Genomic DNA, 15,039 nt, shown 5'->3' on the forward strand with positions numbered 1-15,039 from the left:
CAACTTCAAATTTTAACTGTATATGATCTATACATTTATGAAACTGTTTTATACGTAAAAAAATACAACAACCCAATTAGTATTTTAAATCATCATGATCATAATTTAAGAAGTAGCAGATATGTGGAACAACATAGGCTGAAGTTTTATGAAAAGAAAACTGGTTTCATTGGCACAAAATTTTTGTTTAACCTTCCTCTCAATATTCAAAATGAGCAAAATTATGAAAAATTCAAAAAACTACTTAAAAATTATTTATTAACATTATCCTTAAGTATTCTTTTGAAGACTTTTTTTGTTTCAATATGTAAGTAACATTTAAGTATTGTTGGGTATGTTTAGAAATGTATAAAATCCCCTTAAATTACCTAATAATTACCTTAACTAATAACTGTCTTGATTTAAAAATTGTTTTAACTTACTCTGTAGAAGGCTACATAGCCAAATCTTACTTTTTCAGTGAGTGTCAAACTGATTTTTATGTTTTAATATAGCAATTATAAATTTATATTGAGATTTATTGTGACGCTATTCTTGTAATCTGTTACATGGCTGAATAAAGAAATTTTGAATTTGAATTTGAATTTGAAATCTAGTGGCGTTCTTACATACTATTTCGACTGTGAAATGTTCAAAGTAATTAGAATAGAATAGAATATATTTATTTCCATCTTTTTCATTTATATTACATAATAAGATGACAACTTGGAAAAGGCAAATAACCACCATTTGCCAGTATTCGGTGGTTATTTTGGTAATTTAATTATAACATAATTACAACTTAAATTAGTAGTCTTCCGTAATAAATTAACATTTTATTTTTTCGGCTTCTGTAGCGCATACCAACTAATAATAATAAAAATAAGTATGTAAGAGAACGAAAAAAACCATATTTAATAATTGCACCTATTTTACAGTTATATCACCGTTAAAGAGAAAATAATTGAAGAGCATCACATTAAAGATATACAAAATTTATAACAATATAGATTAATACTAAATTAGATCGTAAGCTAGACAGTCAAAGTTAGGAAACAATAGACAGTAAAATGCCTAAATCGTCAATATTATTGAGCCAAATTTTAACCTTTTTGGAAAACAATTTAAAACTAGTAATTTGTTTTATATTATCAGGTAAAAGATTGAAGCATTTTGGACCTAAGTATACAAATGTTTTTACAAAGAATGATCTGTTTACCTTTGGTCTAACAAAAAAAAAACGGCGGACTGTGCTTTGAGTTGAATAAAACAAATTTTCAGTTCCACTGTTGCCGCTCTTTTTGAAAAATGCTTGAAGAACTTTAAACACAAAAAGGTTTTTTATAGGTAAAATTTGCAGATGTTTGAAAAGATAGTCAGTGTGTTCACGCTGTTTTTTAAAAAGCATAATTCTAAACAAAGTGTTTTTTGGGTCACAAAAAGTTTATTAATTAAGTTATCATAAGCGCCACCCCAAAACTGCAGCCCATATTGAAGGCGGGAGTTTATCAAAGCGTAATACAGTGATCTTAAGCAAGTTATGTCACAGATATTTCTTAAGAAATAGAATGTTCGAATTGATTTCCTGATTTCGGCGTGTAATTTATTTATATGACTTTTCCACGTTATTTTGTTGTCAATTAAAATTCCAAGGTATTTAAATTCGGGTGTTTGTTGAATAACTTCGCAGGTACAATTTTGTACACCTAAACAATTGTTGTGGTACTTAAACTCATAGTCAAATTCAAAACCAGTCAAATCAAAGTTTAAAATTTTTGTTTTTGATGCATTTATTACCATTGCATTCCTGTTACACCAATTGTTCAGTAAAGCTAAGTCATGAATTATCGACTCTTTAATTGTAGCCCAGTTTTCAGACGAATACAAGAATGAAATATCATCGGCAAATGCTATGATTTCTCCACGAAACTTTTCTAATAAGAGATCATTAATAAAGAAGGAAAAGAGATCTGCCGATAGAACTGAGCCTTGAGGAACGCCGATATTTACTAAATTTATGTCACTCAAAACGTTGCGTATCCGAACTTGTTGTTCTCTATTTTGAAGAAAAGTTAGAAACCAATTTAGTGTAGGGCCTCTAATGCCGGTTACTTCTAGTTTTGTTAAAAGATAATCATGACGGACTAAGTCAAACGCTTTTCTGAAATCAATAAATAAGCCTGTTACTTTTTTTGCCAGAATTTAAATTTGTATAAACCATATGCATAAGTTTTTCAATCGCGTCCTCTGTACTTTTACCTTTTTTAAAACCGAATTGATTGTTAGAAAAAAAATTTTTTGAATAAAGAAAACTTAAAAATCTTGTTCTTGTAAGTTTTTCCAGCAGTTTCGAGAAAATTGAGAGCAGTGTGATTGGCCTATACTGCTCTAACAATTCTGGATTTCCGCCCTTGAAAATTGGCACAACTATTGATTTCTTTAAAACCGTAGGGAACACTCCGGTAGCAAAGCTTATATTGATTAGTTTGGCTAAGGGGTCAGAAATGACATGATTTATTTTCTTTAAAAGAATTACATTAATGCTATCAAAGCCGGAAGACTTTTTGTTCTGAATACTTCGAATTGTACTTTCCACTTCATCTTTGTCTACAGGAAAAAGAAACATAGATTGATTTTGTCTTTGTAAATTAGTAAACGTTTCGTTACTTTGGCCTAGATTCTGATAAATAAATTTGGTGCTCGAAAAATAGTTGTTAAATTCATTTGCTATAACGTCCTCACTTTCAATAGTGCGGCCATCTTGAAGAGTAATTTTACCAATTGGTTGCTTTTTGTTTCCTAATAAACTGTTTATCAAGCGCCACTGTTCCGCTGGACGGCCACCGCATTTGTGAAACAGCTCAGCATAGTACCCGGTTTTTTTCTCTCGTCGAGGTCAATTGTAAGTTTGTTTTTAAAACGTGTGAAGTAGCTCCTAAGATTTTGATTGTAAGGGGAGCGTTTTAACTGATTGTAAAAGCAATTTTCTTCTTTCTAAACGATTAAGTTGCGCCTCATTCATCCAGGGACTAATCGCTCTAGCCTTAGCCAGTTTATTACTAATAGTTGTAACTTGCGTACTTAAATTTATGCAATCAGTAATTTTGCTGAGAAAATTTTGAAAACTAACATCGATATTGTTATTTTTGTAGCAAACTATCCCACTTAACACTAAGAAGGTCGTCTACTAGTTTTTTCGAAATTGGTAACCCTTTTTGAACTTAAAATATTTTTAATATCTCTTGTATTTACGTTGCGGTTTTTATCAGCCAAAAAAGACAATCCGATTTGATGTACGGTGCTGGCTCCTAGTGACGGAATACATAATCACAGATTTGCCGCCAAATGTTCTGTCATTTTCTCGCGCCACGTCCATTTATAGGCTATACATGGAATCAAAAAAACCCAAATGCTAAGGTTCACATCATGGACTTCCGAATTAACGTTATCAGACAGATACTGGAAGCACATGTTGCACCAAGAGAAGAGGCCGCAGCTGTGATGTGTCCGTTGGGCAGAGCCCAGCAGCAGCTACGTTTGTCAGGTCGTCATTTCCCCCGCCCACTACCAGTAAGGGAAAATGGCCGAAGGAAGCTAAAACGCTGCTTTGTGTGTTCAAATACAACACGGGTGTGAGCGTAAAAGGAAAGAAACTGCTTATGAGTGCACAAAATGTGAAGTAGCACTTTGTGTGTACCCGTGTTTTGAACACTATCATACGTTTGTAAAAATTCTAAAAAAAAAACAAAATGTATGAATTTATCATGTTGTAGATCCAAAAAATGCATTATTATGATATTTTGTAAGGTTTCAATACATTTTGAATGTTTTTTCTTTACTCCCTGGAGTTCATTAAGGATAATTTTGCTTACTCTAGTATACACTAGGTAGGATGACTGTTATAGCCGTCAGTACTCCCCCAACAGGTTTAAACACATTCTGCACTCCTGTGCTTTTCTTCTTTGTGGTTTTGAATGATATTTTCCAGATTATTTCCAAGTCTACTGCCAGAGTAAATGTTAGTGTTTGTGTGTGTTTATTTACTTATTAGTAATATAAATATGTTTCAACTCAATGATGATCTGTGTCATATTTCGTTTCACAAAATGAAATGAGAATAATTTTTTTTTAGATAAAGTTATAAATTAAATCTTTTCTTCTACTTAACCTCAAAAAGAGGAGGATGTAGTTTTACATCAAAATTTGGATCAATTTCCATAGTACGGAAGACTATACGAAGTTTGTGGTCAAAAGACAAATGATAATGTATACATATCGTACCTCTACTTGCTCCAGTAAAGTTGTCCCATAGAGGCTGAGTTCAGGAAAGGACTTGGCGAGGAACCGATAAATGTCCGTACTGGTCTCCAAGACCACGTCCGGACTGACAGTCAGGGAACTAGAGCCTTGCGTGTTAGTCCATTCTACAGAGATTTTCTCATTCCCGATAAGCTTCAGGACAGCAAGCTCACCTGAAATGTTTATATCAAATATCAAACAACATTTTTGTAAAATTTTTATTTAGGGATGATTTAACCCTTTTAATGCCGAATATTTATTGAGTGGGTGTACTGAAAAAGTACCAGATATTTTTCTAGTGGGTGAACCTAAAAGTGCCAGCCCTTTTGACGGCATTTTGCAAGGTTTTCAGTATAAAATGCACATGTTTTGATAATAAGCTATCAACATACTTTTTTTGTAATTTTTCATTGAAAACTGCCTAATTAACATTAAATAACAAAGGTACCATAAAATTAAATTTAGGAATATCAAAAATGGACTTACGTCACAAAATTAGAATTGATTTCAATTACATTTTTCAATCTAATTATCATTACAAAAAAAAAAACATATCCTTAAAAAGCTGTCATCACTAGGAATTCGGGGGGAACAACAAAAGAGTGGTTTAAAAGCTATTTAACAGACTGAAAACAACTGGTGGAGATAAAACACTATAACAATGGAAAAACTAGAATTAGTAAGATCACATCCGAAGAAGATCACAAGAGGAGTCCCTCAAGGATCGGTTCTAGGCCCTGTTCTGTACATACTCTTTACAAACGACTTTCCTAAACTCCTTGAGCTCTATTGCAACTGTTTAATGTACGCAGATGATACAGTGTTATTACTTGGCAGAGAAAACACAGAACAACTAGAAATTGATTCCTTCACAGCCATAAATATGGCAATCCCAATACTGCCACAACAATGACCTTGTCCTCAATGAAAAGAAAACAAAACAACTAGTACTAGGAAGAAACAGAGAAGTTGTCACACGAATACCAGAACTTGATGAAGTTAGCTCCACCAAGTACCTTGGAGTTACAATTGACGAAGACTTATCGTGGACACAACACATCAACTTACTCTGCAAGAAACTTAGCACAGGACTGTATGTGCTGAGAAGAGTGAGAAGTATAAGTGACACCACAACTACCAAGACTGCATACTAATGCACTCTTTGAGTCACACATACGCTAAGGAATAGCTGTATGGGGAGGAACAACTAACACTAACCTACAACGTGTCTTCCTAAAACAAAAAAGAGCAATCAGAATTCTAGGGAACCTTCAACCAAGAGAAACATGCAGAGACACTTTCAAGAGCCTGAAGATCCTCACAGTCATAAGCATCTACATTCTAGAAGTTGTGACTTATATACACATCAAGGCGCCAGACGCGGCAAGAAATGGAGCACAGATCCACCACCATAACACCAGGCACGCAACCAACTACTGCCTTCCTGTGCATCATCTTAGTAGGACTGAGAAGAAACCCAGCTACACTGGCGCCAAAATGTGGAACTCTCTACCAGAAGACCTTAAGAAGACAGAAGTACAAAAGTTTCCACGCCGCCTGAAGAGTTTGGCTTCAGGACCGACCCTTCTACAGCCTAGCAGAGTTCCATAACTGGAAACAACATTTCAACTAGCACTAACTTGAAATTATTTTACCACTTTGATAGAGCATTTTAACACAAACTTTGACATGTCCATTTTTAACTCCAACTTGTTTCATTTTGTATCATCAATGTTAACTTTAGATTTTTTCATTCTATTTCATATGTACATTTTTCTCTGTAGAAGTTTCATATGCAGCCAGATTGTATTCATTTAACACTGCTTTATTTTTAATGTTTAACAGTTTTAACATTTGTGTCAAGTAATAATCACTGATCATGTAACATTACATGTTTTATAATATGTTAATTAATGTTCTACACTGTAATAGTTAGTAACTTTGTATTTGACGCCATTACTAATCTTAACGATTATGTAAATAAAGAAATTTTGAATCTTGAATCTTTGTCCATATCACTGGAAAGGGTATTGAACTGTCTACAAATCTTGAAAAATGTATATCATTATCTTCAGTAATGAGTGAGTTATACAACATTTAAGAAACTAATGTCACATTGTTTCCGTTAGCCATGTCAACTAGAAATGTTTATATGCGAGTTCTAGATTGATTTTCGTTAGAGTTAATTGATCAGTGGTGTAATATAACAATTTATTTTTAAAAGAACAGTTCTTCACAAACAATTTAATATAATATTAGTTTAAAAATATTAAGTTTTCGATTTTTAGTGATTTTTTTCCTGAACAACCGGTAAAATCAGACGTTAGCATTTAAAGGGTAAAAAATATTACCTCGGTTAATGCAAAAGGTACCCTTTAGTTTTACTGTGAGCATTTCAAATATTGTTATCGTAACAGTGAATATTTCAAACACTTGACTAAACTAAATCAAAAATCAGTATTTTATTAAAATAATGTTTTTTAAAATGGTTGGAATTAAAAGGATTAAGCATTTATCATTATAATAAGCCATATAAAAAGTGGGTCCACTTTTTATACTCCCATTATACAAAATTGGTTAATAATATTGATGGTTCTAAATAAATGATACTGTATAGAAAATTAATATAAAAACTGGGTCCGCATATTGTTCTTCACTCTTTAATGATAATGGGAAAAAAAACTAATAATGAGAAACATCCCATTTGCCACACGATAACCAATGAAACCCCTGGTCAATCTTGACATACACTTTTCCTCTAACTTCAATTTCCCAACATCATCTACTTGAGGAATCCTATTAACTTTATTGAGGATTTCTTTTCCTAATAATTAACTTGGTAGGGCTGCCCCTTACCCTTAATTTTCCGCCCACATTCTAATTTAGTAGTTAGCCCTAGAACTGGCTAAAGACTCATGGCGAGTTATTTACATGTGAAAATGTTGAGTTTTACTCCAGTTCACGTTCCTCTTCTGAGCAGCATCTGAAATCTGATGCTATCGCAGATTTGACTCCCGATATTCTGGTGTCATGTTTGTCTGAAGGGATCTAAAAATAGTCAGCAACGAAGAATCTCAAAACGAACACTTGGGATCGTTTCAACATCAGATACACCTAGATTACAAAATGAAGTACAAATTCAGATGAAGAGACACAATCAACCATCAGGGGCACAATTGAGCGACTACAATGTTGACTGACACAATCCCAAGCACGGTGAAAGAAACCGAGTCTTCTACACATAAAACAGCTGCACTCGTGTACAAGTCTTTCAGTTTTTCATTGTTAATAGAAAACCTAACATTTTCTGTCGAGTATATTGTATTACATAAAATTATAAGAAATTATATTGCTTTTATTGTAATTTTTTATTTCTAAAAAAGTTAAACCTCAGATTTAGCTATGAAAAGTAAACAAAAAATACATATTTATTCAGTGAAATTATCATGATTCGTGTGGGCCAACCATTTCCTTCAAATTACATTTTTATAAATGATAATAATTAATGTTTCATAATTTGTAATAAAATATACAGTTTTTGGTAATTTGATAGACTTACTAATTAAAAAATTTTATATTTATTATATAAAACTACATAAATTTTATTTGCGATTCTTATAAATATAAGTTTTCATTATCTTTTATAAATAATAAATTTTTTGTACTACTGTTTCAAAGAGATAAACTTGGAATTTTAATTAGGCGTTAAACATTTATTTTGTTCTTCACATAAGGAGAGTGAATAATGGTTACAAATAAGTATAACTATAACACAAAAAAGGAAGAGTGTTTCCTTTTCCTTTGAGTAAGTATAAAAACTGTATTTTTTGTAAAATATGTCTTGCAAAGATGCAAAAATGCTTAACCAGTACTGAAGTTCACCATTGCCAGTTTTAAGGTTAAGGCTTATATACTCTGCACTGGTCATAAGAATCAAAGATGTAACAAATAGGTATCAGTTAAGTTAACAGCTAGAGTTACCAATCATAATTTCAAAGTTATTAACATATTTCTGCTAATTCTTTTTTAGGATGAAAATCACAAACAACTAAGCTTTTTAATGTAGGATAAGAACACATCATTTTTTTGTCATATTTATGTATCTTTTTAAATCCGTTTTTCAGTGTAATCTACAACTACTCCGACCATGTAGGGAGCTGGTGGTCCCTATGGGTCCGTATCCGACAGTGTTTCAAGCGGAGGTCATAGCTATTATGGAATGTGCTCGTGAGAATCTTCGTCTGCAATATAGGAGCAAGACGATTAATATTTTCACGGACAGTCAGGAAGCACTGATGGCGCTGGACTCTTGCGAGATCAAATCCAAACTGGTTTGGGATTGCTATCAGGCTGTTTCCTCCCTTGCCAGAATCAACAATGTAACCGTTTGTTGGGTTCCTGGTCATGAGGGGATTCTTGGGAACGAAAGAGCTGATGCCCTGGCCAACTAGGGCTCAGCGACAATTATGACGGGCCCTCAACCGTTCAGCGGTGTTCCAAGGTGTGAATCCTCTAGGGTTGTCTCGAAATTGATTCGCGCGGAGCATGAGAGAAGGTGGAGGTTGCATCCGGGTTTGAGAATGAGTAGAATAGTATTACAGTCACCTTTCTCCAGGGTGGCTTCGGACCTTCTCTCATTAAACAGATCAATGTCTTCTCAGGTTATTGGTCTCATTACGGGGCATGGTCACCTGAGGAAGCATCTTCACAGAGTCGGCATCCTTCAGGAGGATCCGCTCTGTAGAATGAGCAGGAGGAGACTGCTGAGCACCTGCTCTTTGATTGCCCCGCATTAGCAAGAGAGCGGTATGCCATCTTTGGTAGATTGGACAGGGGTGGTGAATTTTCCCAGGAGGACTTGATAGGTTGTTTTTGGCGGTTTGTGGAACTGCTGAAGTTGTAGACTGGTGGGCCTCATGGTGTGTTTCCAGGGTGCGCAAAAAGCCCTTGAGGTTTAAGTGCATTGCAGAAGGCCGCCCCAAGGGAAATAAAACCTACAACTAATAGCTCATCTGAGTGTTCTGTGGTCAGAACAGGTACAGCATCAATAACCCTCCTGTTTAGTAGTGCCTTCACTTCCTTGTGTATAACCATGGCATCCATATCTCAACTTAAGCACTGTGGTGCATTGAGTCTAACATTTATTTTGGAAATGTATGTTAATGTTTGAATAAGTTATTTCATGAACACAAAATATCAGGAAATAAATTTATTCATTTTTTAATTATTGGTCATTATGATTTTTCAGAGTGTAAGTACGAGTTTAATGAGTAATCATGTGTTGTTTTTTTTAATTGGGAAACTGATATTTTTGTTTTCAGAAGTTACCAGGTAGTTTGTAAGTAGTTGTACATACGTACATAGGGAATTAGGAAGTTATAAACCTTGTTATGTTAGTTTTGTTCATTTATTAAATTATTTGTGTTTTTTACATTACTTATTATGTTTTTTAAAAGATTGATTGAATTTGTTTGTATTATTTACAAATTTGTTTTCATCCACACCAACAATGAGATTCAAATTATTAACCTATTGCAATCGTCCTCTTGAACAAAACAATATGAGATAGCCTATAAAGAAAGAGATGAAAATTACAAATAACAAAGTTGTGAATTATAATATTAAAAGTAGAACTGCTTTTCTTACAAGACGGAAAGAAGTTATGGTTAGGTGAATTTAAAATATTTGTTTCCTTTGTCAAATTACATTTTTTACCTTGTAGTAATGACCAGAGGCATTTGTAATCAGACTCTCTAAAATTCTATATTTTAGTGATAGGTACCTACTACATCAAGGGTTGTTTTTCATTTGTCACCATTGGTGGTGCCGCAGCCTGCACTGATGATCAGAGATATTCGTATCAGTCCTATATAAACTTTTATTCTCAGAAGAATTAATAAAGACCATTACTCCATTATTTGGGTTAAAATTTAATTAATAAAATTTCAGATTTCATTATTATTTTCTATCCTTTTATAGTGTTTCTATTTCAGGTAAGATAACGTAAAATAGGCCTGATACAAAAGCTTCAATTCTTTCAGTGCCAACGTCCAGGTTAAACAGTCTTTTAGCAAATGAGCAAATTGCCAATATTTAGCTTACAAAACAAATATATCAAAAATACAAAACTATATTTTTATATGTATTTTAGGTACTTTGGGATTATACCGACCACACCCAGACATGAATCGTTATTTCACATTTCGTTTCTACTGATTACTAGATTAGCGTAGAACAATATTTCGTCAATATAAAACAGGAATTGTCTTATCGCAAACCCCTCCCCATCCTCAGACAGAGGTCAAAGTCGAGCGTCTAGTAGATAACGTGATTGCAGAGTCTCGCCGCCCGTTCAGCTGGTGCATCGCTTTGTTTGTACTTCCGTGTTTTACCTCTACATTTCTCCAAACACAAAAATTCAACAAAAACAAACATTTACCAAACTAAACTCTTTATTAAAAAAACACTAAAAACTTGTTTTTATTCTTGATCACATTCCGCCACCCAAAATGCGAGTGCCTCCGGCCATCTGCGAGTGCCTCCGGACCGAAGGTGCTGCCAAAGCCCGCGCTGATGTCGACGAAAGAAAAACATCCCTCGAGATAGTACCTATCAGTAAAATATCAAATTCTAGAGGGGCTAATCAGAAATATAAATTGAATTGTAATGGAAAGGCAATTATGTACCGTGCAAATCACGTGATGCCGCGCGGTCCTGCCGTAATCAGGATTCTCGAGAAAAGATAAGATAACAGCGACAACAATAACGATCACAATACCTGGAAATGCTTGTAAGTTTGTAATTTTGTAATTGAAGAGTTGTTTTTTCGTTCTATCATGTTTGTTTCTATAAATTTCTATTTTTGTGTTCTTCATACTAGTGTGGTCGGTATAATCCCAAAGTACCGTATTTTATAATTATTCGCATTAATACGCGTTTTTTTTCTGTTACACATGATATATTGTGGACAGACACAGCTGATCAATCAAAACTGTTGACAATCAAAAAGCCCATCTGTTTAAAATGAGAACACAGCCTGTGGCAATGTGCTCTAATTTCATATAAATGATTACAAAAACGATAAAATTAGATAAATCTTCCAAAGTGTACGGATTTTTCTCTCTTTATTCATTGTTTGTAACATATTTGGTTTTAACATTGCAATTTTTAAAATGGGCAGAGTACAATAAGCGGTTTCTAAATCGCTTGTTACTATCATCGATACTTTATATAATATAAAGTATTATGGAATAACAGAACTATCAACATATCTAAAATACAGAATTAGACATGTTTCAAATTAATAGAAATAGTTTTTTTTTTACACAATATGCGGTTTCTAAATCGCTTGTTACTATCATCAATACTTTATAGAATATAAAGTATTATGGAGTAACAGAACTATCAACATATCTAAAATACAGAATTAAGTTAGACATGTTTCAAATTAATAGAAATAGTTTTTTTTTTAATTACGTAATGTCATAAATGATAAATGTGAACCATAACCAATAATCAAATTATAAAATTAACAGGTGACACAAAAAATGTCATTTAAATAATAAAGAAAATGTACTAACAAAACAAACATCTTAAAATCAAGAATGTGTTTTCAGTAAATGATCTTTAAGTGTAATTTCGTGTAGTTTTCTAAAGTTAACTATTTTTTTATTAAAAAGAAGTTACTTATAGAACACATTGTGTTTAGAACATAAAAATGTGTATACAGTTGTTACAGATGATTTAATTATTTTTCAAACTGATTAGTCAATATAAAATACCAGATCCGCTATCATACTCTACTCCAAAAAGTTAATATAACCTAGTTTAGGTCTATTTCTGAATTCAACAATATATATCAAGTATATGGTGGAGGGAGGGGGTAAGGCATGTAAAAAAGCAAAGTGACATTTTTTCTTATATTTATGAAGTTCTTGAGTAGTCCAGTGTTAACATATACATGTTTGCACAAAACGACAATCACAATAAAATTGCTAATAAATATCACTGTTTTAACATTTTTCAATTACTACACCTAAATCTCTAAAAATGGCAAGGCATTGTTGAGTAGCCTTAACACTGTAATAGGCCTACTGTCCTTGGCACTTTTAACTAATATTCAAAAAGTCTGTTACTGTAGCATTAACATTTATAAAAGTTGTACATATGTTTAAACTTAGCCTCCATTTCTTACCTAAAGGTGGATTCGTCTTGCTTGCTGAAAAAACCTGCTTTTCGAGTAAATTTGCAACTGGCATGTTGTAAAAGTACACCTTCGTAAGTAACTATATTTCAAGATTAAGTACTATAAAACACTAAACATGTGTTATCTAAAGGCCTTTTGCAAATCTTCAACGCTGTTGTCAATCGTCAACCTTCACAATATTCTGTTTTCTTTCTGTTGAGTAACTGCTGCACCGCTGGAGTGGAAAAGTTTTTTTTTTTTTTCAAAAGCTTTATTTCTGGTTCAATTACTACAAGTAAATAATTATACACAGAAGTTTGAATCATAGAGAACAGAAGAACATAGAAATATTAACATTAGTGGGTTTGCTCCAATGGAGACACCCTATAACATAATACAGTTAACAGAAAATAAACAATAAAATTTAGTACTTGACAAACAATGTAAGTTTCAAATTATAATAAAATGTCTTGAACAAGACGTGCTTTCAGTCTTCTGTTGACAGTTCTTTGGCCAATGTTAAAATGGACAGCACCTGTTGATTGGTCCAGAGTTTCTAGAAATGTAGCACTTAGTTTTCGGATGTAGTCACAGATGGTCGGAATTTCTAATTCATTATGAATCTGTCGGTTTCTAACAAACCATGGAGAATTTGTTGCTATTCTCAAAAACTTGTTTTGGAATACTTGAAGTTTGTTCATTTTTGATTTATGGAGGCAAGGACCCCAAACTGGACAAGCATAAGTTAAGAGGGTCTGAATATTCCTTGGTAGATTAAAAGAGCGCATTTAAGTTTAAGAGATGATCTTCTATTGATAATTGGGTACATTTGTGCCAATCTTGTGTTTGCTTGATTTAATTTTGAATTTATGTGCTGTTTATAAGTAAGTTTAGAGTCTAATAAGACACCCAAATATTTTAACAGTTCTGTCATTTTCATTCCATGGTATGATGTTATCTTGAATTTCTATATTCCTTAAGGGATTGAATTTTCTTAGCGAAAATATTTTCGCTTCACATTTTAGAGGGTTAAGTGCGATTTTCCAATTAACGAACCAATCCAACAGTAGGTCTGTATCAGTCTGAAGCATGTCAACTGCTGTGTCAATGTCTTGATGTTGGGAAATCAAGGCAGTGTCATCAGCGAAAAGAGCAAGCGTAGAATGAGCTGGAATGGGTAGGTCATGCATGAACATATTAAACAGGATAGGTCCTAAAATTGAGCCTTGTGGCACACCAGCCCGGATCTGTCGAAACAGTGGAATGAGTAGAATTTATTTTTACTGAAAAAGTCCGGTTTTCTAAAAATGATTCGATGATGTTTTGCAAGTAATTTGGAAGTCCAGTTTGAAATAGCTTATACAGAAGGCCTTTGTGCCATACTTTGTCAAAGGCCTGAGCAACATCCAGAAACAAAGCAGCAGAGTGTCTTTTATTTTCAAACCCTTGCACTATTGTTTTGTGTTAACCTCGCAAGTTGCTGCGTAGTAGAATGTTTTGCCCTAAAACCGAATTGGTGGGGAGGAATACATTGAGCATCTTCAATGAATCTGCATAGTCTCTTCTGTATTAGCTTTTCAAATACTTTTGCCAGAGTGGGTAGTAGGCTGATGGGTCTGTAACTAGAGGGATTTCTAACAGGCTTACCGGGCTTGTGGATAACAATAACTTCAGCATGTTTCCAGGATTTAGGAAAGTAACCAACGTGTAGGCATGCATTAAATAAAGTTTTTAATAGCTGATGGGCTGTTGGCGGGAGTTCCTTTAATATTAAGTTTGTTTATCAAGTCATACCCAGGAGCTTTCCTCAACGGTAGGTATTGGATAACATTTCTAATTTCAGATGTTGAGATATACTGAGTGGGAAGCTCAGCAGATAAGATTGTGCTATTTAGAAACCTGTTGACTTCATCTTCAGTTTGCAAATTAACAGTAGGGTTAGGGGAAAAAGCATTTTCAAAATAATTCGCAAAAACCTCACATTTTTCAGAGTCACTCTGGTACGTCTCCTGGCCTTGTTGAAGGGGAGGGATCGTAGAAGGCGTTCTGAGAATTCTTTTGGTTGCCAGCCACATTGAACTATCGCCTGGGTTTATTTCACTCAAATATTTCTGATAGTCATTAATTTTGAAAATATCTAATTCTGATTTTATTTTCCTGATGAGCCTGTTAAGCTGCATGCGATCTTCTGGATGCCTGTGTCTCTGCCACCGTCTCCTAAAAACATGTTTTTCTTTAATTAAATTAAGAATTCTTTGCGGAGGGCGATTAGGACAAAACATGGTTTGTGATTGTTTTGCGACTGCTTTTTTAACCGAATTTTTAATCAGCTCAGTGAATTGTAGTACACAGTTGTCAATATCTTCGAAAGACTGTAAACAATTCGGCAAGATAATATTAGTTTCTAATTCGTTATGAAATACAGCCCAGTCAACTTTACCATTTATTAGTTTCAATGGAGGATTGGTAAAATCGGGTTTAATTGAAAAAGTTTACAATTACTGGTAAGTGGTCAGACGTTAACTCGCATAAGGTTTGCTGTACTATCGGTTCATTGAAATTATTAAACAAAACAA

At 33.6% G+C, this 15,039-nt stretch overlaps 1 protein-coding gene across 1 annotated transcript in view; it reads right to left on the bottom strand.

Annotated features, from left to right (window-relative positions):
- LOC124371551 (bifunctional glutamate/proline--tRNA ligase-like) overlaps positions 1–12,707 on the bottom strand; it is a gene marked incomplete at its 3' end in the record, with an annotated part of 75,248 nt that extends 62,541 nt beyond the window's left edge. The window contains 2 exon segments of the mRNA XM_046829902.1: positions 4,261–4,451; positions 12,473–12,707. Coding sequence (XP_046685858.1) covers positions 4,261–4,451; positions 12,473–12,536 — 255 coding nt within the window.
- Positions 12,708–15,039: the final 2,332 nt, after the last annotated feature.

This window comes from Homalodisca vitripennis, unplaced genomic scaffold, assembly GCF_021130785.1.
Source record: "Homalodisca vitripennis isolate AUS2020 unplaced genomic scaffold, UT_GWSS_2.1 ScUCBcl_1600;HRSCAF=5435, whole genome shotgun sequence".
Lineage (NCBI taxonomy): Eukaryota > Metazoa > Arthropoda > Insecta > Hemiptera > Cicadellidae > Homalodisca > Homalodisca vitripennis.